The sequence below is a fragment of the Calidris pugnax genome, unplaced genomic scaffold (genome assembly GCF_001431845.1).
Source record: "Calidris pugnax isolate Ruff unplaced genomic scaffold, ASM143184v1 scaffold24, whole genome shotgun sequence".
NCBI lineage: Eukaryota > Metazoa > Chordata > Aves > Charadriiformes > Scolopacidae > Calidris > Calidris pugnax.
The window spans coordinates 28,233,033-28,259,800 of NW_015090922.1; the positions used below are offsets into that span (position 1 = coordinate 28,233,033).

At 35.4% G+C, this 26,768-nt stretch overlaps 1 protein-coding gene across 1 annotated transcript in view; it reads left to right on the plus strand.

Annotated features, from left to right (window-relative positions):
- WDR27 (WD repeat domain 27) overlaps window positions 1-26,768 on the plus strand; it is a 118,983-nt gene that overhangs the window by 3,085 nt on the left and 89,130 nt on the right. The window contains exons 3-20 of the mRNA XM_014950497.1: window positions 467-591; window positions 1,072-1,185; window positions 2,855-2,906; window positions 4,036-4,106; window positions 4,976-5,090; window positions 6,380-6,512; window positions 10,254-10,357; window positions 10,785-10,852; window positions 11,790-11,923; window positions 13,216-13,292; window positions 14,858-14,936; window positions 15,463-15,534; window positions 17,703-17,806; window positions 20,871-20,938; window positions 21,876-21,940; window positions 23,302-23,378; window positions 24,944-25,022; window positions 25,549-25,620. Coding sequence (XP_014805983.1) covers window positions 467-591; window positions 1,072-1,185; window positions 2,855-2,906; window positions 4,036-4,106; window positions 4,976-5,090; window positions 6,380-6,512; window positions 10,254-10,357; window positions 10,785-10,852; window positions 11,790-11,923; window positions 13,216-13,292; window positions 14,858-14,936; window positions 15,463-15,534; window positions 17,703-17,806; window positions 20,871-20,938; window positions 21,876-21,940; window positions 23,302-23,378; window positions 24,944-25,022; window positions 25,549-25,620 — 1,609 coding nt within the window. The remainder of the gene's footprint in view (window positions 1-466; window positions 592-1,071; window positions 1,186-2,854; window positions 2,907-4,035; window positions 4,107-4,975; window positions 5,091-6,379; window positions 6,513-10,253; window positions 10,358-10,784; window positions 10,853-11,789; window positions 11,924-13,215; window positions 13,293-14,857; window positions 14,937-15,462; window positions 15,535-17,702; window positions 17,807-20,870; window positions 20,939-21,875; window positions 21,941-23,301; window positions 23,379-24,943; window positions 25,023-25,548; window positions 25,621-26,768) is intronic.

Genomic DNA, 26,768 nt, shown 5'->3' on the forward strand with positions numbered 1-26,768 from the left:
CCCACAGACGAATTAAAACCAAGAGAAGGAAAGTCCTCCTTGCTTGATGGCTGACTGGCTGGGATATTATCCTGGAAGAAGTATTTTTGCTGGGCTTTAGTTAGGAGTTCTTGCCTCCAAAATGAACATGGCTCTATTGGGTTCTTTGGGTGTATCTCCAAAAATCCTGTCCCTGGCAGTTTCCTGTGGAAGTATGATTTGATCGGCACACTTATTGTTAGAATCTCAAAGAGTATCAGATCATATCTAGGTAACAAGGCAGAGGGAGGAATCCTGCTTGTGCATCGTTCTGTGCTTTGCTTTCCAATAGCTGGGTGTAGTTAAACTGTGGGTTGTTCTGTGCATCTTCCCGGCAGAAACCGGGATAGCGCTGTGGTTAGATAACTGCTATGCAAAGTTTCTAAGAATCTCATTGCACCAGAGTTTTATATTTCATTGAGTCTCAATAACAATAAAATTGCTGCAGGGTTATCACCTCGAGGAATTGTTATAGGAACTCTTTTGGGAATGGTGCTTCATGTAAGATTTAGTCCGGATGATGAACAGGTGGCAGTATGCGCTGGAAATTGCATCTACATGTTAAGTGCAAAGGTGAGATACCATTCTTTGTAGCCATGGTGCTGGTATTTCTTTAACTTACTCACTTTGGAATAAAATAATGATACAGAAATGCCAGTATGATTAAGCAAAAGCATTCATTTTTTTCATAGAGATGAAAATAAGTTTGGATTAATGGCTGATCATAGAATCATATAACAGACAGAAGAATATATTAAAAGAATCGAAATGAAAAAATATCTCAATAACTTAGAAGAAGAAAACATTCTGAGGCCATCTGAAAAATTACTCCTATATCACTCATTCTGAAGAGGCAAATGTAATGTGTAGTGGTTTTGCCAGCAGGATGATATACAGGGCTGCAGTTTCTGTAAGAGAAATCTTATTGAATTAATATTTTGTATCGAAACCTGACAATTTTTAGCAACAGTTATTAATTATTATAACATTTAACTAATAGTAACTTTTATTTTGAAAACTAATCTGTTTTTATTTTGACTTGACTAATCACAGAATGAAGCTGTACTAGCTGAATTGGATGGCCACCAAGCTCCAGTGACTGCTGCTGAGTTCTGCACATGGGAGAAAAGTATGCTTATATCAGTGTCAGAAGACAGAACCTTTAAGGCAAGGAAATTGTAGAACTGCACTTTAAAAAAATATAATTTAGTGAATGTGTTATGGTCTTTTTTTCCCTTTAAATATTTTCTGAAGCTTAAACAAAAAACATCTTTGGCTTCATAGAGATCAGGACATTGTTCTTAGAGTTGCTTGGGAAATAATTGCAAAAATTATTTACTCTTTTTGAAAAGAACAATGCAGATTTTTTGTAGTCAAAACTTTCTACAGTGAAGCATTAAGTTTGGTGATTATTATAATCTGCCAAGTGGAAATAAAATGAAATATTTTTATCAGTTTGGCTGTAATTGAAATGTTTCAGGTATGCTGAACTGAATGAAAGCATTTCACTTTGAGTCTGCTGACATGGATTGCAATTTTTGCTTTTGAGAATTTTGAGCTATTGCATGGACTTGGGTGGGTTATTGCACTCTGGTAGGATTTTTTGCCAGATAACATCTTATACAATGACACCATGGATTGCTGCTGCTGTACATGACAACAACTGAAGACAACTTAGACAGTAAGGGGAAACAAGGAGCCTGAGTGAACCCAGATGTATCTTCCAGGAGATACTGGGGTGGATACCTTGATTAGATATAGTTTAGTTTACTACTGGTTGTCCTCTATGTGATTCCAAACATAGCCCAACATTTGGTTCTGCAAGCTAAAGTTTGCTATATCAAAGGTTGTTTTTTGGTTTTGTCTTTTTTTTTTCCTAAATTCAATTTTTATTTAACTGTTCCGGAGACAATGTGGGTTTGATTTTTGTCCTAGTCTTGACCAAAAAAAAACCAACAAAAAAAACCCAAAACATTTAATTGGAATTTTAGGAAATAGTTATAATTCTGACTTTCTGATTGATTGCTTCTTATTTAGTTCAAGTTGATCTAAGAAATTAAATCAAGGTAAAAATGACTGAAAGAAAAGATCTATATGCTTCTTCATATTAGTTAATAGACTTGATAAAATACACAAAATCCTAATGAATAAGGTTTTTGTTTGTTTGTTTGTTTGTTTTTAACTTGATAAACGTTGGGACTAAAATGACAATCAAATGAAAATATTTTGTGAGTCTCTCAAGTAAGTTAGTAAGTCAGTCTTCAAGTTTTATTTTCTCTGCCAATCAGGGGTAATTTTCTAAGGGCAGCCATGCTGGAGTCTGTGATAGTTGGCTCCTGTGACTTGAAGTGTCCAAAACCTTATACTCCGCTAGCCCTTTTAGTTGGCTAAAGAAGTGAAACAGGTGAGAATCTCTTCAGATAAATTTGTGAAACAAGGTCTTAGGAAACAGCTTTTCAGAAGGATGTTTACATTCAGAGAGAAACAAAACATGAACACAGAGGAAAGGTTGGGAGCTAAACAGAGGCTCACAGCCACGTTCAGAAAGCAAGGACTGACTGGCTGTGATTTTTTCAATCCCAGCTGTGGTAGCTATGATAAATGTAGTGAAAGTACTTGTGGAGATGATGGCTCATAGAAGTAACAACATGAAAGACGAAATTTGGTTTTCGTTAGGTTTCTTTTCAGTTAGAAAAAAAAGCTGGGAAAAAATCCTTACCATATTGTATCACTTTCAACAGCTGCATTTTTCTGTTTTCACCACATGATGGCCATTGAAGTTTGCATTTTCCTTAAAAATCTCAGTAGGTGCTTATCTCTTTTTTATTCTCTAAAGGTGTGGGACTATTCTACTGGCCAGTTAATATATCAGTCAGGAGTATTAACAGGTAATTATTTTTTTTAAATACATACTTTTTCATGGCAAAAAAATCCTTTCTCCTTAAACAATAGCATAGAATTATAGAAGTTTTTAGTTGATTTAGTGAAAACAATTCCATTAGACTAGGTAGTAGTATACATATTATACTTTAAAACCAGTAGTACATATATTTTCCTTTAAAGTGTACTTCTGGGTAGATAGTTTTAGTGTATTTTCATAAACAGCTCTTTTTGTGTAACTTGCCATTTACTGAGTTATGCAAACGGAGCTCTCTTGTTTTGTAGGTACAGTTCTACTCTTTCTATACTACATGCTTGTTTTCTTTCAAATTTTGTATATGACATGGAAGGAAATACTATACCATATTTAGATGTATCAGCAGTGTCTGCAGCTGATCACATATACTTACTTTAAAAGTGAAAACTACTTTTGTGGAAAGATAAAAGCAAGAGGACAGAAGAGGAGGAAGGCAAGCATTGTCTCCAGTGCAGCAGAAACCCCCCTTACAGTAACGTTTTTCCTTAAGGAACCATATAATTTTCAACAGGACCTGCTCAAGCTCCCCTTTGGCTGTTCCTGCTTGTGGTGATAATAGTGGTGATTGGAGCACACACTGAGGGAACGAGCTGCATGGAGATTGGTTGTTAAGATTTGTGCATACATATTATTGGGTGACCTCACGTAAACTAAAAGCTAAAACCACATGGTAGGACAGAAGAGGAAGAAGGGGTGATTCCCTCATGATTGCCTGTGGCAATTGCTTCCCTTGAAAACCTGCCCTAACCACAGTATCAAGGTTTGCAGGTGCAACGCCATGAGACTAACAACATGGGAACAACAAGGGGAAACTCCTGCCACAGGTGCTCTGAAAACCTTGCCACAGCAGCTTGGGGGAAAGGCTGCAGAAAACACTGCTGTGGCAGCTTGGGTGGAAGGCAGGCCACAGAACTGCAAATGGAAAGCCCTGAGCAGCACAAAGGCTAAGGCACATGAAATTTTGTGTAGCTGTAAGAATTGCAGTTGGGGTTTTTTTCATCTGTCTTTATGAATAGGAGGCTTCAATTTTGACTCATGTATTACAATTAAATACTTGATTTGTGTCTACTTTGGAAATAATTTTATCTTTTATAAAACAGCATTTCCTCTGTTAAGTCTTCTAATTGATGAAAAAAATAAACAGATGATCACTGGATGTGCTGAGGGACAGGTAAGAATTACCTATTAAACTTAGTCTCTATGTCAAAACAGTCAACTATTATTAATTTATCTGTCTATTAAAAAGCTTCATAATCTGCATATGTTTTGAACCATTACAATATTTTAGTAAGGATAATTCAATGTTACAAATCACATATGGTATATAAGACCTCTATTAGAAAATGGAAACTTTCTCCTGAAAACCAGGAAAGCTTGTAAGAGCACAATTAGTGATTATATAAGAAGAGTACACTGACAAGCTATAAATATTTTTTAAAATAAAAAAGGTGAAAAATGGGATTCTCCGATTTTGGCCAAGGAATGAAACACATAATAATAAATGGAAGAGACTATGATTTCAGCATGTTGGAATTCTAATCAAAATGTGATGAAGGTGAATATGCATCCCACCTCCTCTTTAAGTTAGTGTTAATATTATATTTACACTAGATTTTCCAGCAGTTTCCCTTCGGTGTTACCGTTCAGTGTATTGTGAAGAAAATGAAAGAATTAACTATAGTGGTGCTTGAAAAGGGAAAGGTATACATGAAATTGATCTATGTGACTCACTGAGCAATTACATGCAAGTTTTCTGTGACTTTTAATTGTGGGAAGTAGCCTATGGGGAGTTTTTTTCCAAGACATAAACATGTGGGAATTAGATGCATAGTTCAAATTGATAGTGGTTAATATTGAATATATCCTTTGATAATCTTGGGAACAAATGTAATTGGATTTCTGGTCCAAGGTGAGATTCCATATACAAAAATTCATTAGTTACATCAACAGTTTTAAATATTGGACCTTTAGTTTTTGTTCATGTAAACTGTATGTTTAGTGTCAAAAGGTTACTGCAATTGTTTTTTCTTCTTCTTGCAGCTTTGGATCTTCAGTTTAATCACTGATCACAATTACCGTTGCATAGCACTTATCAACTTAAAGAAAGAGCACGAGAAATTCTGTAGTAAAGCATGGAAATCTGGAAAAGAAATAGGTAGCACAGTGCTCCTAGAATGCTGTTTATGGTATATTCTAGTTGTTATTGGCTACTGACGGTATGCTTTTTATATCATGAGAATTTATTATAAATGATAGAGTTATGAGTCTCAGACTGTGGCATGGAATTCTCACTGAAGCTGATGTGAAGTTCAGTATTGGCATATCTGGAAAGAATTATGCATGTATGTCTGTAATAAAATCTCGGCCAATGCAACAGCTTATAAAAAGTGATGTGCTCAATGTGAATTATTAAGTATTTGGGTTTTATTGAATTCATTGTGCAAGGCTTCAGTGAGAACAGAATCAGTGCCTAAAATTTCATCTATTGTCTAAATGGAGTACCATTTCTCAGTTACCTTTGATGCTTCCAGGAATCTCTTTTTTATTTTTTATTTTAAATCCGTACCAATACCTCCACGATATGGTATTTCTCTGGCTGTGGTATTTCTAGTGGTAATAGAGAGTACTTAAAAATCTTTAAAGACTGCACTGGCAACCTCAGCAACATGATTTCATGTTCCCAAATGAGACATTCAGACTACCTGCACATTAGCTGAAGTGAGTTGAAATCCTCCTAAAGGCAAGCAAAAGAGAGCTTCAGGGAAAGAGAGATCTGGTTTCTCTTGCTTGCTCTTTTTCTGGCTTCAACGACTGTTGCATTCTTAGCTGCTTCAATAATCCTAAACTCCTAACCTAATAAGACAGACTGCTACATTTCTTGTTATTATTTAAAATATACAATGTTGCTTTCATCTTTGGGTGTTTGAAAGAGAGTGATGTAGTGTCTGTGCCTAATGCTGAATTCACCGCTAGTAGTTCCTAGGTGTGAACTGCACATTCATAATCGCTTGGAGACTCCTTGGGAACATGAAACTGAGGTGTCTTTCCATCTTGCTTTTTGATTATATTGTAACTTCAGCATCTGAGGAATTTTCAGGCTAAGTGGAAAGGTACCCAGTGTATTTCAGAGTTGTTGGAATATGTCTTTCAGAGTCACTTTTTGAGATGAACACACCTAAATTCTACCAACTCCCTTTCAGTCCTTAAGTAGGCTATCTGGAGTTTATGTATTTGAAAGAAGTTGGGAGTAAAAATAAAATAATAATGAGGAAAGATATTTCAAGAGGGCTGGCTCTTAAGATATATCCATCTTTTGAAATAGAAACTTCTTGAGTGCGGTCTCATTTCATGCTACTTTGCTATTTCTAATTCTCTCTTAAATCCGATCTGTTTCCCTTATTTCATTGTTTTTTGATAGCTAGTACTGTTGATTGTCTTTCCTAGGTGAAGGGCGAAATACTTCCAAGCTCTGCAAAACAAACAACATGAGACCAGAAAGATCAGTAGAAACATCATTACCTGTCCTCTTAATTGAACACTGTGACTTTTCAGTATGTTTCCATAATGAAGAAAACATGTAAGTCCTCTAAAATGACACCAAGTGTTTGGCTGGAAACTACTCCTAGCAGTTCCTATTGGTTCTTGGGTAATTTTCACTGCAATGCAAAAGAATGTATTTAGTGATCTGCAAGTTTTGGTGGCCTACTCTTAGCCGGATAATATACACAACCTGTTACAAAGTTAAAACTGGTTTCTAGTCTGAAAAATAATTTTATAAAAATAACATTGGGAAAATCCATGTTAGCATCTATTGATACTAGTTGATCAGGGAAGATCAATTAAAAAAAATAATTGAGAAGCCAAGTGGAATGAAAAGGCCATATTTATTTGGCCAAACTTTGCTTTCCTAAGGAAGTAAGTCTGATGCAGTCACTGTGTGCCTGTGTCAGTTTGCCTTCCAAATTTAATTAACTTTTGAACTACATAACCTGTTCTAGCCAAATGTTTGTCAGAGAGACAGACATTTCAAATCATGATATTTTTACTCCTTCCCATGCAATTGGTTGGCCAGGTAGAGATGCCTAAAACAATCATTATATTGCTTTTCTTTCCTGGAGAGAAGTTTAACCATATTACAAGGCACCTGGGGATCTGTTCAGGATACTGCCACCAGAACTGTTTCATAGAACAAATTGTTTTTGTTGTTACTTATAATTGTCTTTTGGATAAATTTACTGGCCACATCATGTTCTAGGAAACACTTGTTCCAACCTTTGTCTATGGTGGGTTATACATGTATAACTGATTAATCCTCTGGTTAGATATATAAAAAATTTTTGATAAACAGAGATGAAAAATACCCAGCAGTCCTGGATCATTTTTTTTGTCTTTATGTCAACTTGAAGTACTTATTAACAGTTATTTTCATGATGGCTACATTTTCAGAAGGACTACCGGTGAGAGGAAGGAAATGGTGATTTTAAGGATGTACATCTCAGACATACTTTAATGGAATGTCAGAATTCTAAGGCCAGAAGATGAATTATTACAGTTAGTCTTTTTGTTTGTATAGTATAACTCTCAAATCAACAAAACTTCATCTTCTTCAAAATTGTACATTTTATTTGAACTACTGCACATCTTTAAAAATACCTAGTTTTCCAGTGATGAAGATTGCACTGTATCTCTAGTTAAGTTCTTCCAGCAACTGATTAATTCCATTTTATTCCTTATCTGAATTACCCTATTTTCATGTACAGTTACGGGCTCTAGAACCAGCTTACTATCAAGTTCCCTTCTTGCAAAGCAAATTATAGCTCATGAACAAGTTATCTCTACACTTCCAGATAAAATAATTTGCACCTTGTATAAGGCATGATTCCTGTAACATTTTTAATCCTATTTTCATGTACAGTTATTGGCTCTAGAACCAGTTATTATCAAGTTCCCTTCTTGCAAAGGAAATTATAGCTCATGAACAAGTTATCTATACACTCCCAGATAAAATAATTTGCACCTGGTATAAGGCATGATTCCTGTAACATTTTTAACATTTGCTTTTGAACTTTTTCTGAAATTAAATCTAATTTCTTTTTCAATGTCCGTTTTGGACATGGTTGCCTGAAATGGATCCACAGTAAAAGGTTAATTGAAAGATTTTCTGAATAGAGGTAACATCACTTTCCAATACCCACCTGGCATTGTACATCTAAGGTCTATTTATGCTTTCTTTTTATGCTATTGCATCAGAGTTGGAGGTTTTCTCTCGCTTATAAACAACCATGACTATTAAATTCTTACTATTAATCCAGTTCCATTAGCTTTTATTTTTAGAGTTTTATATTTACAAGTATTTTTTTGTTTAATTTTTAAGTTACCATGTATTGGTTTTAGCAGGTGGTTCAGACTTGTCTGAACAACTGAGAAATCCCTGCTTTACCAGTTTTCCTTCCTACAATGAAATGCAACCATGAAACATTTTTGCAACACTGATCTGCAAAACATTATGGGTCTCATACTTCCCTAAGCTTTTTGACTTGAGTAATTTCATCACAGTGGATGGCATTTTATTATTGTAAAGGAGGTGTGAGAACAATGTCCTGTATATATCAGTTATCATTGTTCATAATAACTTGATAGTGCCACTTCTTTATAAGTAATTCAAAGAATTCACAAATTAAATCAGTCTCTTACAACCATGCATGAAAGTAGTGCAAACCACAAATAAAACTATGCTGAGCACATAAAAGTATTGCAAACTAGAATTGAAGCTGTCTTTCCCCATCTGCTTTTTAAAGTATTTGACTGTTTTGGGTTTGGTTTGGTTTTTTGGTTTTTTGGGGGGGTTTGGTTTGTTTTGTTTGTTTGTGTTTTGTTTTGTTTTTTATTAAAAAGTATTAAGCCACTGTGATGAGTATTTTTATGCCAAGTTTCAGCTTTATATTTTTCCATACCGTTATTTCAACTCTTGTAGTCTGAAGTCACAAATCAAACCAGTAAGTCTCTGCACTCTTATTTAGAAAATGTATTAAATTGTTCTTGTGCTTTAGTCCCAGCCAGCAACTAGAACCATGTGGCTGTTCACTCCATCCCACCTCCCCAGTAGGACCTTCCTGAGAAGAGTAGGGAAAAGAGGGAGAAAAAAAATATCTTGTGGGTTAAGATAAAGACAGTTTAGTGGCACGGTAGCAAAAGAGATTAATAATAATAATAATAATAAAGAATATACAAAATAAAGTGATGCAATGCAATTGCTCCATGATCTGATGCTTTATTGCCCAGCTGGTTCTGAGCAGTGATGGTGGGTTCCTGCTCCCCAGCCAACCCCCGTTTATATACCGAGCATGACATGTATGGAATATTCCTTTGACCAGCTTTTCCTGTCTGTGCTCCCTCTAAGCTTCTATGGGAAGCTGAAAAAGTCCTTGACTTAATATAAACGTTGCTACACAACAACTACAACAACATGTGTTATCTCATGGTTATTCTCGTGGTAAATCCAAAACACAGCAGCTAATAGGAAAAAAATTAACTGTCCCAGCTGAAACCAGGACATTGACGATGATGTCTTTTCATTAACTGCATTTTTCAGATTTTTAGGATGGCAACCATTATATTGTTGTAATCTTCTTATGCTTGATAACGTTTTTCTTCTGTGAGGGTGATGACTGAAATTGTAATCAGTTGGTCGACTCTGTTGTGTTTGAAAAGGCTGGATTTCATGACCTAGTTGCAATAGGACTGCCACTAAGCACAGACTGAGACAGACATCCCAGGCTTGTCTGGTTTTTTCCCCCTTCGTTTTTGCTGGTTTTTCTCTTGTACTTTAACTATGTACAAACACACCTTCAATTTCACTGCTTTTTGTATCTTCATATTACAGGTGGTAAACGTAAGAGCATATGTGGATTTGCCTCTGTTTGAATTTAGTCTTTGTGCATACAGCATCTTTGTGCTACAAACATAAGTATTTTTTGAAGAAAAGTATGTCCTATACTGTTTTAGATTGCTTAGATTTAGATTATGAGCACTTACATAAATCAAGGATTGTGTTCTGTTCTTAGCTTTCAAAACTTCACCATTTGATTGAAACTATTTACTTTGAGCTGCAGATTTAAACAAAAAAAAAATCTGTAAATTAAATTCTTTTGTATGTGTGTGTGGTTTATTATTATTTTTATCCTGGGATTGGGTAACAAGTATTGAAAAAAAAAACAAAAAAAACAAAACCAAAAAAAAAACCAGTTGCTGTGTCTTGTATAGTAATAAGTAAAGCTTCTTTATCATACTCAGATAATTTTTTCTCCCCTTTTAATAGATCTTCTGCCCTGAATACTGCCTATTTTTGGATAGGAACCTCCACTGGCTTGTTAATAATTAATTTGGCAAACTTTGAATTAGAAGGTTTTTTATCTTACAAAGGTATGATAATAAAATATCTGATTGTGATTGCTTTCCTTTGTTATCTGATATAAATTATATTAGAATTAGTTTATGAAATAGCAGAATACAGTAGAGAGTAAGTGGGCTTTTTAAAATATTTTTTCTGATTAATTTTTATATGTTTTTCTGGCATTGCTGACTTGTCTCAGAAGATGTGTTGACACTAGATTTCTGTAGTAGCTAGCAATGAATTTTTATCTGATTTTGCAGTTTAGGAGAGTTAATACAAGGAATGTTACTCTAGTCCTACTTTATAATGTGGCGTTAAGCTAGAAGGATGTAACTCAAGACAGTGGGTTATCGTGGTGTTAAATTACTATGAGTAATTTTTTTTCCTGTTTTAGTGATAGTTTTTTCTTTTGAAATGCAAATACAATTTTATAGCACTATGTTCTTTTTGGCAAAGATCACAGTGACCTCAGCATTCGGTTTGCTGGATCATGTGCACTAACACGGAAGGCAGTTAATGGAAAGGTAAGTATACAGTAAACTGATGTAATGAGTGTTTAAATTTCCAGTTATTTCTGATAAGTATTAATTATGAATTTTGTTTACAGACTAATGTACATGTTTGTTTTGCTCAATGTGAATTAAAGAGTAGTTTCTCTGGAGAGGGTTGATTCTTCTTTATGGAATGTGCTAGTTTACATAGCTGGGTAGTTTTAAAGGTCTCACAGTTTGTGTACTGTCCAAAGTGATTAATAAGCAAAAAGTGAATTGATTTTTATGTTCAGTGTGTGCTTTGAATGTCAAGAGTGACCATTGGGAGAGCAGAGGCAATCTTTTCAGGGAAAAAAGATGCAAGCACTTTACACCTTGTTTCTAAAAAATATATTAGGATGAACTGCTTCTGAACCCTTTCAGGAAATCAGTGAAAACTCTTTGAGTTGTGAGGAAATTTCTGTGGAAAGTCACTAAAAGTGCTTTTAAGGAAGTGTAAGGCATTCTTGCTTGTATACTCCATTTTTTATTTTACATGTTTCCTACAGAAGCAAGCTGATTCTAGATCTTTTTACATAGTTAATATAATAGAGTTTTTTTTTTAAAGTAGGATTTTATTTTAAATTCAGTTCTTAGCAGGTTCTCAGCCTGTCTCTGAAACCAATCTTTCTTCCATGTGTACTTCTTTTCTCACAACTCTAACTGCAGAAAGAAGTCTATTGCAGAAGAGATTGGAATTTCTGTGACTGTTAGGTATGCAAGTCTGTTAAGACACATTTAAGCAACATAAGCCTATTTTTGAAGGATAGCATTAACCACTTTTTACTGGTTAACGCTCTTCAAGACTAAACCCATGTGACCAATTTTCATAAATGACATGATGTGATTTCATTTTCCATTATAAACGTTTCAGTGTTGGGCTAAAATTATGAAGTAAATGAAGTGTTATTTTATGATATAATTGCTGCAGGTTTTATGCTTGATCACCTCAATGTTTGAAGATATGATTGCTGTGTTGGAAGTGAACCTTGCTGGGTTGGTGAGAACTCAGCACAGTGCTTTTCTACTATGTGGAAACAAAAAAAGCCTATCGGTTATTGCCAGGTACAGAGTAAATTTAAATGTGTTTTGTTTTTTTTTTTTCCTCTGAGTTGGATTAGGCATTAGCTTTCCTGACTCTGAAGTGCATCAGATGGTCTTTTACAGTTCTACTTGTTGACATGGGTTTTTTTCAACCTGTTTTCCTGTCATGTTTTAATTGTATTGAGTGGGAGAAATCACAGAATGGTTGAGACTGTAAGGCACCTCCGCAGGTTGTCTTGTCCAACCACCCTTCTCAAGCAAGGTCACCTAAAGCTAGTTGCCCAGCACCATGTAAAAGTGAATTTTGAATGTCTGCAGGGAAGGAGAATCCATTTCGTCTCTGGGCAACCTGTGCCAGCGCTCAGTCACTCTCACAGCAAAAATATGTTTCCTGGTATTGATACAGAACCTCCTGTATTTCAGTTTTTGCCCATTGCCTCTTGTCCTTTCACTGGCAGATGGCAGAGCCTGACTGCCTTCCTTACAGCCACATACTGGTGCAGAGCGTTCTGCCTCCCCAGCTGTAGGACTTTGCACTTTCCCATGTTGAGCTTCATGAGGTTGCTGTCGGCCCACTTTCCAGCCTGTGGACATCTCTCTGGATGGCAGCACAACCTTCTTGTGTATCAGATACTCCTCTCAGTTTTGTGTCATCAGCAAACATGGTGAGGGTACACTCTGCTTCTTTTTCCAGTTGTTAGAATCATAGAATCATTTAGATTGGAAAAGACCTTGAAGATAATTGAGCCTGGCTGTTCAACTGCTTTTCAATCCATCTTACTGTGTGTTCATCCAGCCTATACTTCATCAGCCTGTCTATCAGGAGACAGTGTGTAAACCCTTACTGAAGTTAAAGTAGACAACATCCACTCCTCTCCCTTCTTCTGCCAAGCCAGTTGGTTGATCAAGCATGAATTCCCCCCTTCATGAATCCATGCTGATTATTACTTTCTTGTCCTTCATGTGCCTGTAAATGATTTCCCGGAAACACTGACATCTTGAAGGCAATAAAAACCCTATGATATACAATTAGTGCTGATTTCAGTGCTTAGAATAAAATCATCAGTTATTATTCACAGATTTATGATTTAACATATAAACGCAATGGCCTGTGAATCTCGTCAGGGTCAGGGCTTATCTGTGCTTCTGGGTATCTGAGCTGATAACTAATCTGCTATGCCTGATTTGTATTTATGAAAATATCACTGGTATCACACATACACAAAAATATCTAAAGAGAAATTTTGACACCTTTTCCTAATCTGATGCTTTTGCCCATTACATTGATTTTTTTATTTGGTTTTATAACTTAGGTGTTCTTTATTGACAAATTCTCCATTGTGTAAAGGTTTAAAGAAAAACTTGAAAGAACCTTCTAATAAAACGTTTGGTAAGTATAAACCAATCTGGAAATTAATTAATAAAGTTGTATTTTTAATAAGAGTAGCTTATTCACAACTGTCTGGTTGCTAATACAATCAATGTATTTTTTTTTGTTTTAAATACATATTGCATTATATTTTTATTTTGGAAGAATTTTGTACTTCTAGTAGTATTTAATTTCCTACATATGTATTGGTAGTGAAAATGATGTTAATATGGTATTTTCCTTCTTCTAATAATAATCCTCTGAGAACTTTCTGTGGATTTTCAAAGAGTTAAATAGTGTAGAACGTTTACATATTTTCATAAGTCATTTTGCATAGCATGCAATATATTTTTCTGTATAATTTGTAATTTCTTTCTTAACTTTGGTTAGCTGTTTTGGTTAATTTTATTATCCTGAATATTTTCTCAATACCTGAAAGTTTAGGAAATTAATTTTTGCCTCAATGTCCTACTGTTTAAAAAAAAAAAAGGTCTGACTTCCAGTTGCTGTTGAAGCACTTGTCGCTTCTTTGCTTAGCAACAGTAAAGCAAAATCTAAAAAACACCTGCAGAATAATATTTCATCATCACCTTTTCTTTAGGAATGATATAAAAGTATTAGTGGCTGTACACATGTAGAAATAATCTATTTTTACTATATCGATGCACTTGTTGGACCTGTTAGAATGTCAAAGTATATATCTTTAGTGTTGTATGATATTTTGAGAACTCATCTGCAGTGTTGTAGCTAGAATTCCAGGCTGCTATAGACACCCAGCACTGATGCCTCTACTACCCTTGCTGACACCTCACGTTGAGATAGATTAGGTGCTGTAAGGAAGTGCTATGGTCTCCTATGGCAAGTGGCACTGGGAGCTTCCTAGGAAGGACCCTTTTCTGCCTCATCGCAACGTAAAGAGAAAGGGTAGTTGGTGGGAGTTGAAGGAGCTTCTAATCTCAGCATAGGTAAATGTGACCGGGAGATCACTCCCAATGCACCTGAAGGTTATTTTCATGGGAATATCAACAAGATTTCCCCCTTTACGCCATTTATTTAATTAGGTTTTTTTCTGCTGATATGAAATGCTCTCATTCAGTTTCGGGCTGGAGGGTGCCCCTCAGGCTTCTTAGTACAACAGTGGGAATGCAGACATTATTAATAACTTAAAACACATAAAACCCCAAATATTTCTGTGTAGCCACCAGCCAGTTTATTAATGATCTTTAGATGCATTCCATCTTCCAAATATGAAGTGTGAATATATTGTAGCTAGTGCACATAAAGTCCAAGCATAAAATAGGCAACTAGAGAACACATTTGTAAATCAATGATGAAAAAAGTTCCTCAGAACAATATTCTTTTTAATTCAAGGTATAAAGAAGTTCCTACTCATTGATATTATTGGAGGATAGATGTTATGCAGTGTAACAGTTCATATTTCTTTTATTTGAGTGACTGGTCATAAATGTGTTTTGTAACATAAGGAGACATCAAATATTTCTACTCTGCAGGCTTAACTAAGTTTCTACTTTAATCTAAAAGTATGTTAAAAAATTTTTAATGAAAAAGAAATCATTTTGCTATAGGAGTGAAAAGCATGGTGAAAGATCAGCCACTGGTTTTCCATAATAAAATTAAATCATCAGGTTATACATCAGCACCACAGTGAGTAGATACATTACTATTTTGTCTGTTTTATTGGTGGGTGAGATTTTGTCATAAAAGAGAGCCATATAGTCTCATGACTGTGAAATTAATGACCCATGAAAAACAGATATAATGTTATCAAAGAAAATAATTTTTAAAATATGTTGTAAAACAAAATTTTCACAGCTTCTGGTCAGTGTTCAACTTCTTTTCAAAATCTATATTAGGCATCCTGTCTCTTTCATATGATTAAGCTCTTTTTATTTCTTCAGCTTGCAGAAAGAAATGTCTGAGAACTTTAAATGAATGGTTTTTGACCTTCAAAATGAATTATCCAACTCACAGAAAGCAACACTTAGGTGCAAACTCAGGCATTAGATCATTAGAAAGTGGTCTTGTCATCAATGTGAACATTATCTTGCCTACTGACATTATTAGTAGACATAAATAATAAAGAGGAATTAGGATTGTTTTTTGTTCGAAATAATTTCTGTAATGAAACATTTAACGTTACATATAGAAGAGTCTATGTTTTTTTTTATAGAATGACCATGTTTTCTCCAAATAATAACCTGAAGAAAAGTGAGGTATCAAAGTGGAAGACCACTTGTAGACGGTAGGTAATCTAGCCACTCTATTAGAGGAGGAACAAATTAAAATGAAGATAAATAGAGTTTTATTGGAAATGTGGTTTGTAGCTGCTTCTTTTATTGGAACTTTTTAGTTAGGAGTATAACTGGAATTAAAAGGCTTTGTAAATTTGCTATAAAATGATTCTAGCAAGTGATTCAGATTATCAGACTGTCAATTAAATTTGAGTAAGTCTTACATGTAAAAGAAAACATACACCTCTATTTTCTTACATTTTGGTTGCTAGAAAGAAGAACAGGTGTTAAATATGGTTGGAAGCATAGTCCCAATGTGTTCTTAAACTGGAATTCAAGTAGCAAAAGCAACTGAATGTGGCACAGGGAGAGTTAGTTATTTCAGATCATGTGCTTCATTCACCCCTAAAATCATGTTATCGTAAGCTAATGCAAGCTTACTCCGATGAATCCACTGGTCAAATTCTACCATTATGTATATTCTGTTTAAATTTATCATCACTGTGGACATAAAGAATTAATAGCTTTTTAGAGCTGGCACTTTCATCTTAATTGGTGCAGTATGTTAAATGGGGACATTACACACATGTTTTCTCTTTAGTATTATATTGAATCTTAGTTTTGTGTAGTACAAATATAAAAGTAAAGAATTATTAATGTTATCATTTTTCTCTTTTTAAAAAAAAGAAAAGTTTCCTAAATACTTCATAGCTCAAGACTAAATTTCTGTAATCCTTGCACACATAGGCAAGCCAATCATAGACTCATAGAATGGTTAGAGTTGGAAGGGACATCATCGAGTTCCAAACTCCCTGCCATGGGCAGGGACACCTCCCACCAGACCAGGTTGTTCAAAGCCCCATCCAGTGTGGGTCTTGAATGCTTCCAGGGATGGGCGATCCACAACTTCTCTGGGGAACCTGTTCCAGTGTCTCACCACCTTCACAGTATAATTTCTTCCTATATCTGATCTCAATCCCCCCTCTTTCAGTTTAAAACCTTACCCCGCATCCTATCGCTACACTCCCTGATAAAGGGTCCCTCCCCATCTTTCCTGTAGGCTCCCTTCAGGTACTGGAAGGCCATAATAAGGTCTCCCCAGAGCCTTCTCTTCTGCAGACTGAACAACCCCAGCTCTCTCAGCCTGTCTTCATAGGAGAGGCACTCCAGCCCTTTGATCATTTTTGTGGTCCTCTGCTGGACCCGTTCCAACAGGTCCATGTCCTTCCTATGTTGAGAGCCCCAGAGCTGGACACAGCACTCCAGATGGGGTTTCACAAGAGCAAAGTAGAGGGCGAGAATCACTTCCCTTGGCTTGCTGGCTGCACTTCGTTTGATGCAGCCAAGGATACAGTCGGCTTTCTGGGCTGCCAGTGCACATTGCCAGCTCACGTCGAGCTCATCCATGAACACTCCCAAGTCCTTATGCTTAGGGCTGCTCTCCAGCCATTCTCCACCCAACCTGTATTTGTGCCCAGGATTGCCATGTCCCAGGTGCAGGACCTTGCATTTGGCTTGGTTGAACTTCATGAGGTTTGCATGGGTGCACCTCTCAAGCCCGTTCAGTTCCCTCTGGATGACATCCCTTCCCTCCAGCATGTCGACTGCTCCCCACAGCTTGGTGTTGTCAACAAACTTGCTGAGGGTGCACTCCATCCCACTGTCCATGCCTCTGACAAAGATGCTAAACAGCACAGCGAGCACTTCAGATAATTTCTAGATTGGTTTGTGCTATTTTATGGTAGGTTGAGCTACTTAGTACTCAGTTCTGTGGGGGTGTCTTTTAGTATCTTGTTAAATAGATCTTCAGAGTAAGTCTCATTTTTACATAAGGAGATATTTTTGATATTGTATTTTGTCACAAAAAGGTAGAATTTGCATTCCTTAAATACTTTTATAAGGTAGGTATGCAACTTAAGTTTCATTTTATATGCAAGTCCATGCTAACTCTTGATCTCATTAATTCATAACAGTTGGTGATAGGAGTAATTTAAGTACAACAGTTTAAAATTCATTCTGCCTCTTACCTTGGATTTAACATAGATTTTACAGGAAATATTTATGTAAATATTTTAGAATAGGTCCCAAAGCACATGTATTTCATAATTGAAATGAAAAATGTACTGGGCTTAGATATCTTAATATTTTTCCTCTCTTTCTCTTTTTTCCTTCTTTGAAGTAAAAATAAAGAATATCCATTGGAAAGTTATCCTCCAATCAAATATGAGAAAGAGATATCTGTTACTTCTAAACCAACTAGAATTTGTTGCATTCAGTATTCTGGTATGTACAGGCTTTATAAAATGTACAGTTGTGTCAGTGTGCAGAAAGAAAAATCAAATTTGTGTGACATGCTTTATTATGACTGTGGATTTACTAGAAAAATTCCCAGAAAACTTTCTGGCAATATCATGTACTGTTTGATCACAATTTTTTGACTTGCAAGCTGTTAACACGTATGCAAAAGGATTCTAACTCTTCTCTACTTTTAAACTTTTTCTGAAATTAAATCTAATTTCTCTTTCAATGTCCATTTTGGACATGGTTGCCTGAAATGGATCCACAGTAAAAGGTTAATTGAAAGATTTTCTGAATAGAGGTAACATCACTTTCCAATACCCACCTGGCATTGTACATCTAAGGTCTATTTATGCTTTCTTTTTATGCTATTGCATCAGAGTTGGAGGTTTTCTCTCGCTTATAAACAACCATGACTATTAAATTCTTACTATTTACGCTTTCAGCTATTGCATCAGAGTTGGAGGTTTTCTTTTGCTTATAAACAACCATGACTATTAAATTCTTACTATTAATCCAGTTCCATTAGCTTTTATTTTTAGAGTTTTATATTTACAAGTATTTTTTTGTTTAATTTTTAAGTTACCATATATTGGTTTTAGCAGGTGGTTCAGACTTGTCTGAACAACTGAGAAATCCCTGCTTTACCAGTTTTCCTTCCTACAATGAAATGCAACCATGAAACATTTTTGCAACACTGATCTGCAAAACATTATGGGTCTCATACTTCCCTAAGCTTTTTGATTGAGTAATTTCATCACAGTGGATGGCATTTTATTATTGTAAAGTAGGTGTGAGAACAATGTCCTGTATATGTCAGTTGTCATTGTTCATAATAACTTGATAGTGCCACTTCTTTATAAATAATTCAAAGAATTCACAAATTAAATCAGTCTCTTACAACCATGCATGAAAGTAGTGCAAACCACAAATAAAACTATGCGGAGCACATAAAAGTATTGCAAACTAGAATTGAAGTTGTCTTTCCCCATCTGCTTTTTAAAGTATTTGACTGTTTTGGGTTTGGTTTGGTTTTTTGGTTTTTTGGGGGGGTTTGGTTTGTTTTGTTTGTTTGTGTTTTGTTTTGTTTTATAGTGTTTTGTTTTGTTTTTTATTCAAAAGTATTAAGCCACTGTGATGAGTACTTTTATGCCAAATTTCAGCTTTATATTTTTCCATACCCTTATTTCAACTCTTGTAGTCTGAAGTCACAAGTCAAACCAGTAAATCTCTGCACTCTTATTTAGAAAATGTATTAAATTGTTCTTGTGCTTCAGTCCCAGCTGGCAACTAGAACCATGTGGCTGTTCACTCCATCCCACCTCCCCAGTAGGACCTTCCTGAGAAGAGTAGGGAAAAGAGGGAGAAAAAAAATATCTTGTGGGTTAAGATAAAGACAGTTTAGTGGCACGGTAGCAAAAGAGATTAATAATAATAATAATAATAAAGAATATACAAAATAAAGTGATGCAATGCAATTGCTCCATGATCTGATGCTTTATTGCCCAGCTGGTTCTGAGCAGTGATGGTGGGCTCCTGCTCCCCAGCCAACCCCCGTTTATATACCGAGCATGACATGTATGGAATATTCCTTTGACCAGCTTTTCCTGTCTGTGCTCCCTCTCAGCTTCTATGGGAAGCTGAAAAAGTCCTTGACTTTAAATATAAACATTACTATACAACAACATGTGTTATCTCATGGTTATTCTCGTAGTAAATCCAAAACACAGCAGCTAGTAGGAGGAAAATTAACTGTCCCAGCTGAAACCAGGACATTGACAGTGATGTCTTTTCATTAACTGCATTTTTCAGATTTTTAGGATGGCAACCATTATATTGTTGTAATCTTCTTATGCTTGATAACGTTTTTCTTCTGTGAGGGTGATGACTGAAATTGTAATCAGTTGGTCGACTCTGTTGTGTTTGAAAAGGCTGGATTTCATGACCTAGTTGCAATAGGACTGCCGCTAAGCACAGACTGAGACAGACATCCCAGGCTTGTCTGGTTTTTTCCCCCTTCGTTTTTGCTGGTTTTTCTCTTGTACTTTAACTATGTACAAACACACCTTCAATTTCACTGCTTTTTGTATCTTCATATTACAGGTGGTAAACGTAAGAGCATATGTGGATTTGCCTCTGTTTGAATTTAGTCTTTGTGCATACAGCATCTTTGTGCTACAAACATAAGTATTTTTTGAAGAAAAGTATGTCCTATACTGTTTTAGATTGCTTAGATTTAGATTATGAGCACTTACATAAATCAAGGATTGTGTTCTGTTCTTAGCTTTCAAAACTTCACCATTTGATTGAAACTATTTACTTTGAGCTGCAGATTTAAACAAAAAAAAAATCTGTAAATTAAATTCTTTTGTATGTGTGTGTGGTTTATTATTATTTTTATCCTGGGATTGGGTAACAAGTATTGAAAAAAAAAAACAAAACCAGTTGCTGTGTCTTGTATAGTAATAAGTAAAGCTTCTTTATCATACTCAGATAATTTTTTCTCCCCTTTTAATAGATCTTCTGCCCTGAATACTGCCTATTTTTGGATAGGAACCTCCACTGGCTTGTTAATAATTAATTTGGCAAACTTTGAATTAGAAGGTTTTTTATCTTACAAAGGTATGATAATAAAATATCTGATTGTGATTGCTTTCCTTTGTTATCTGATATAAATTATATTAGAATTAGTTTATGAAATAGCAGAATACAGTAGAGAGTAAGTGGGCTTTTTAAAATATTTTTTCTGATTAATTTTTATATGTTTTTCTGGCATTGCTGACTTGTCTCAGAAGATGTGTTGACACTAGATTTCTGTAGTAGCTAGCAATGAATTTTTATCTGATTTTGCAGTTCAGGAGAGTTAATACAAGGAATGTTACTCTAGTCCTACTTTATAATGTGTGGTTAAGCTAGAAGGATGTAACTCAAGACAGTGGGTTATCGTGGTGTTAAATTACTATGAGTAATTTTTTTTCCTGTTTTAGTGATAGTTTTTTCTTTTGAAATGCAAATACAATTTTATAGCACTATGTTCTTTTTGGCAAAGATCACAGTGACCTCAGCATTCGGTTTGCTGGATCATGTGCACTAACACGGAAGGCAGTTAATGGAAAGGTAAGTATACAGTAAACTGATGTAATGAGTGTTTAAATTTCCAGTTATTTCTGATAAGTATTAATTATGAATTTTGTTTACAGACTAATGTACATGTTTGTTTTGCTCAATGTGAATTAAAGAGTAGTTTCTCTGGAGAGGGTTGATTCTTCTTTATGGAATGTGCTAGTTTACATAGCTGGGTAGTTTTAAAGGTCTCACAGTTTGTGTACTGTCCAAAGTGATTAATAAGCAAAAAGTGAATTGATTTTTATGTTCAGTGTGTGCTTTGAATGTCAAGAGTGACCATTGGGAGAGCAGAGGCAATCTTTTCAGGGAAAAAAGATGCAAGCACTTTACACCTTGTTTCTAAAAAATATATTAGGATGAACTGCTTCTGAACCCTTTCAGGAAATCAGTGAAAACTCTTTGAGTTGTGAGGAAATTTCTGTGGAAAGTCACTAAAAGTGCTTTTAAGGAAGTGTAAGGCATTCTTGCTTGTATACTCCATTTTTTATTTTACATGTTTCCTACAGAAGCAAGCTGATTCTAGATCTTTTTACATAGTTAATATAATAGAGTTTTTTTTTTAAAGTAGGATTTTATTTTAAATTCAGTTCTTAGCAGGTTCTCAGCCTGTCTCTGAAACCAATCTTTCTTCCATGTGTACTTCTTTTCTCACAACTCTAACTGCAGAAAGAAGTCTATTGCAGAAGAGATTGGAATTTCTGTGACTGTTAGGTATGCAAGTCTGTTAAGACACATTTAAGCAACATAAGCCTATTTTTGAAGGATAGCATTAACCACTTTTTACTGGTTAACGCTCTTCAAGACTAAACCCATGTGACCAATTTTCATAAATGACATGATGTGATTTCATTTTCCATTATAAACGTTTCAGTGTTGGGCTAAAATTATGAAGTAAATGAAGTGTTATTTTATGATATAATTGCTGCAGGTTTTATGCTTGATCACCTCAATGTTTGAAGATATGATTGCTGTGTTGGAAGTGAACCTTGCTGGGTTGGTGAGAACTCAGCACAGTGCTTTTCTACTATGTGGAAACAAAAAAAGCCTATCGGTTATTGCCAGGTACAGAGTAAATTTAAATGTGTTTTGTTTTTTTTTTTTCCTCTGAGTTGGATTAGGCATTAGCTTTCCTGACTCTGAAGTGCATCAGATGGTCTTTTACAGTTCTACTTGTTGACATGGGTTTTTTTCAACCTGTTTTCCTGTCATGTTTTAATTGTATTGAGTGGGAGAAATCACAGAATGGTTGAGGCTGTAAGGCACCTCCGCAGGTTGTCTTGTCCAACCACCCTTCTCAAGCAAGGTCACCTAAAGCTAGTTGCCCAGCACCATGTAAAAGTGAATTTTGAATGTCTGCAGGGAAGGAGAATCCATTTCGTCTCTGGGCAACCTGTGCCAGCGCTCAGTCACTCTCACAGCAAAAATATGTTTCCTGGTATTGATACAGAACCTCCTGTATTTCAGTTTTTGCCCATTGCCTCTTGTCCTTTCACTGGCAGATGGCAGAGCCTGACTGCCTTCCTTACAGCCACATACTGGTGCAGAGCGTTCTGCCTCCCCAGCTGTAGGACTTTGCACTTTCCCATGTTGAGCTTCATGAGGTTGCTGTCGGCCCACTTTCCAGCCTGTGGACATCTCTCTGGATGGCAGCACAACCTTCTTGTGTATCAGATACTCCTCTCAGTTTTGTGTCATCAGCAAACATGGTGAGGGTACACTCTGCTTCTTTTTCCAGTTGTTAGAATCATAGAATCATTTAGATTGGAAAAGACCTTGAAGATAATTGAGCCTGGCTGTTCAACTGCTTTTCAATCCATCTTACTGTGTGTTCATCCAGCCTATACTTCATCAGCCTGTCTATCAGGAGACAGTGTGTAAACCCTTACTGAAGTTAAAGTAGACAACATCCACTCCTCTCCCTTCTTCTGCCAAGCCAGTTGGTTGATCAAGCATGAATTCCCCCCTTCATGAATCCATGCTGATTATTACTTTCTTGTCCTTCATGTGCCTGTAAATGATTTCCCGGAAACACTGACATCTTGAAGGCAATAAAAACCCTATGATATACAATTAGTGCTGATTTCAGTGCTTAGAATAAAATCATCAGTTATTATTCACAGATTTATGATTTAACATATAAACGCAATGGCCTGTGAATCTCGTCAGGGTCAGGGCTTATCTGTGCTTCTGGGTATCTGAGCTGATAACTAATCTGCTATGCCTGATTTGTATTTATGAAAATATCACTGGTATCACACATACACAAAAATATCTAAAGAGAAATTTTGACACCTTTTCCTAATCTGATGCTTTTGCCCATTACATTGATTTTTTTATTTGGTTTTATAACTTAGGTGTTCTTTATTGACAAATTCTCCATTGTGTAAAGGTTTAAAGAAAAACTTGAAAGAACCTTCTAATAAAACGTTTGGTAAGTATAAACCAATCTGGAAATTAATTAATAAAGTTGTATTTTTAATAAGAGTAGCTTATTCACAACTGTCTGGTTGCTAATACAATCAATGTATTTTTTTTTGTTTTAAATACATATTGCATTATATTTTTATTTTGGAAGAATTTTGTACTTCTAGTAGTATTTAATTTCCTACATATGTATTGGTAGTGAAAATGATGTTAATATGGTATTTTCCTTCTTCTAATAATAATCCTCTGAGAACTTTCTGTGGATTTTCAAAGAGTTAAATAGTGTAGAACGTTTACATATTTTCATAAGTCATTTTGCATAGCATGCAATATATTTTTCTGTATAATTTGTAATTTCTTTCTTAACTTTGGTTAGCTGTTTTGGTTAATTTTATTATCCTGAATATTTTCTCAATACCTGAAAGTTTAGGAAATTAATTTTTGCCTCAATGTCCTACTGTTTAAAAAAAAAAAAGGTCTGACTTCCAGTTGCTGTTGAAGCACTTGTCGCTTCTTTGCTTAGCAACAGTAAAGCAAAATCTAAAAAACACCTGCAGAATAATATTTCATCATCACCTTTTCTTTAGGAATGATATAAAAGTATTAGTGGCTGTACACATGTAGAAATAATCTATTTTTACTATATCGATGCACTTGTTGGACCTGTTAGAATGTCAAAGTATATATCTTTAGTGTTGTATGATATTTTGAGAACTCATCTGCAGTGTTGTAGCTAGAATTCCAGGCTGCTATAGACACCCAGCACTGATGCCTCTACTACCCTTGCTGACACCTCACGTTGAGATAGATTAGGTGCTGTAAGGAAGTGCTATGGTCTCCTATGGCAAGTGGCACTGGGAGCTTCCTAGGAAGGACCCTTTTCTGCCTCATCGCAACGTAAAGAGAAAGGGTAGTTGGTGGGAGTTGAAGGAGCTTCTAATCTCAGCATAGGTAAATGTGACCGGGAGATCACTCCCAATGCACCTGAAGGTTATTTTCATGGGAATATCAACAAGATTTCCCCCTTTACGCCATTTATTTAATTAGGTTTTTTTCTGCTGATATGAAATGCTCTCATTCAGTTTCGGGCTGGAGGGTGCCCCTCAGGCTTCTTAGTACAACAGTGGGAATGCAGACATTATTAATAACTTAAAACACATAAAACCCCAAATATTTCTGTGTAGCCACCAGCCAGTTTATTAATGATCTTTAGATGCATTCCATCTTCCAAATATGAAGTGTGAATATATTGTAGCTAGTGCACATAAAGTCCAAGCATAAAATAGGCAACTAGAGAACACATTTGTAAATCAATGATGAAAAAAGTTCCTCAGAACAATATTCTTTTTAATTCAAGGTATAAAGAAGTTCCTACTCATTGATATTATTGGAGGATAGATGTTATGCAGTGTAACAGTTCATATTTCTTTTATTTGAGTGACTGGTCATAAATGTGTTTTGTAACATAAGGAGACATCAAATATTTCTACTCTGCAGGCTTAACTAAGTTTCTACTTTAATCTAAAAGTATGTTAAAAAATTTTTAATGAAAAAGAAATCATTTTGCTATAGGAGTGAAAAGCATGGTGAAAGATCAGCCACTGGTTTTCCATAATAAAATTAAATCATCAGGTTATACATCAGCACCACAGTGAGTAGATACATTACTATTTTGTCTGTTTTATTGGTGGGTGAGATTTTGTCATAAAAGAGAGCCATATAGTCTCATGACTGTGAAATTAATGACCCATGAAAAACAGATATAATGTTATCAAAGAAAATAATTTTTAAAATATGTTGTAAAACAAAATTTTCACAGCTTCTGGTCAGTGTTCAACTTCTTTTCAAAATCTATATTAGGCATCCTGTCTCTTTCATATGATTAAGCTCTTTTTATTTCTTCAGCTTGCAGAAAGAAATGTCTGAGAACTTTAAATGAATGGTTTTTGACCTTCAAAATGAATTATCCAACTCACAGAAAGCAACACTTAGGTGCAAACTCAGGCATTAGATCATTAGAAAGTGGTCTTGTCATCAATGTGAACATTATCTTGCCTACTGACATTATTAGTAGACATAAATAATAAAGAGGAATTAGGATTGTTTTTTGTTCGAAATAATTTCTGTAATGAAACATTTAACGTTACATATAGAAGAGTCTATGTTTTTTTTTATAGAATGACCATGTTTTCTCCAAATAATAACCTGAAGAAAAGTGAGGTATCAAAGTGGAAGACCACTTGTAGACGGTAGGTAATCTAGCCACTCTATTAGAGGAGGAACAAATTAAAATGAAGATAAATAGAGTTTTATTGGAAATGTGGTTTGTAGCTGCTTCTTTTATTGGAACTTTTTAGTTAGGAGTATAACTGGAATTAAAAGGCTTTGTAAATTTGCTATAAAATGATTCTAGCAAGTGATTCAGATTATCAGACTGTCAATTAAATTTGAGTAAGTCTTACATGTAAAAGAAAACATACACCTCTATTTTCTTACATTTTGGTTGCTAGAAAGAAGAACAGGTGTTAAATATGGTTGGAAGCATAGTCCCAATGTGTTCTTAAACTGGAATTCAAGTAGCAAAAGCAACTGAATGTGGCACAGGGAGAGTTAGTTATTTCAGATCATGTGCTTCATTCACCCCTAAAATCATGTTATCGTAAGCTAATGCAAGCTTACTCCGATGAATCCACTGGTCAAATTCTACCATTATGTATATTCTGTTTAAATTTATCATCACTGTGGACATAAAGAATTAATAGCTTTTTAGAGCTGGCACTTTCATCTTAATTGGTGCAGTATGTTAAATGGGGACATTACACACATGTTTTCTCTTTAGTATTATATTGAATCTTAGTTTTGTGTAGTACAAATATAAAAGTAAAGAATTATTAATGTTATCATTTTTCTCTTTTTAAAAAAAAGAAAAGTTTCCTAAATACTTCATAGCTCAAGACTAAATTTCTGTAATCCTTGCACACATAGGCAAGCCAATCATAGACTCATAGAATGGTTAGAGTTGGAAGGGACATCATCGAGTTCCAAACTCCCTGCCATGGGCAGGGACACCTCCCACCAGACCAGGTTGTTCAAAGCCCCATCCAGTGTGGGTCTTGAATGCTTCCAGGGATGGGCGATCCACAACTTCTCTGGGGAACCTGTTCCAGTGTCTCACCACCTTCACAGTATAATTTCTTCCTATATCTGATCTCAATCCCCCCTCTTTCAGTTTAAAACCTTACCCCGCATCCTATCGCTACACTCCCTGATAAAGGGTCCCTCCCCATCTGTCCTGTAGGCTCCCTTCAGGTACTGGAAGGCCATAATAAGGTCTCCCCAGAGCCTTCTCTTCTGCAGACTGAACAACCCCAGCTCTCTCAGCCTGTCTTCATAGGAG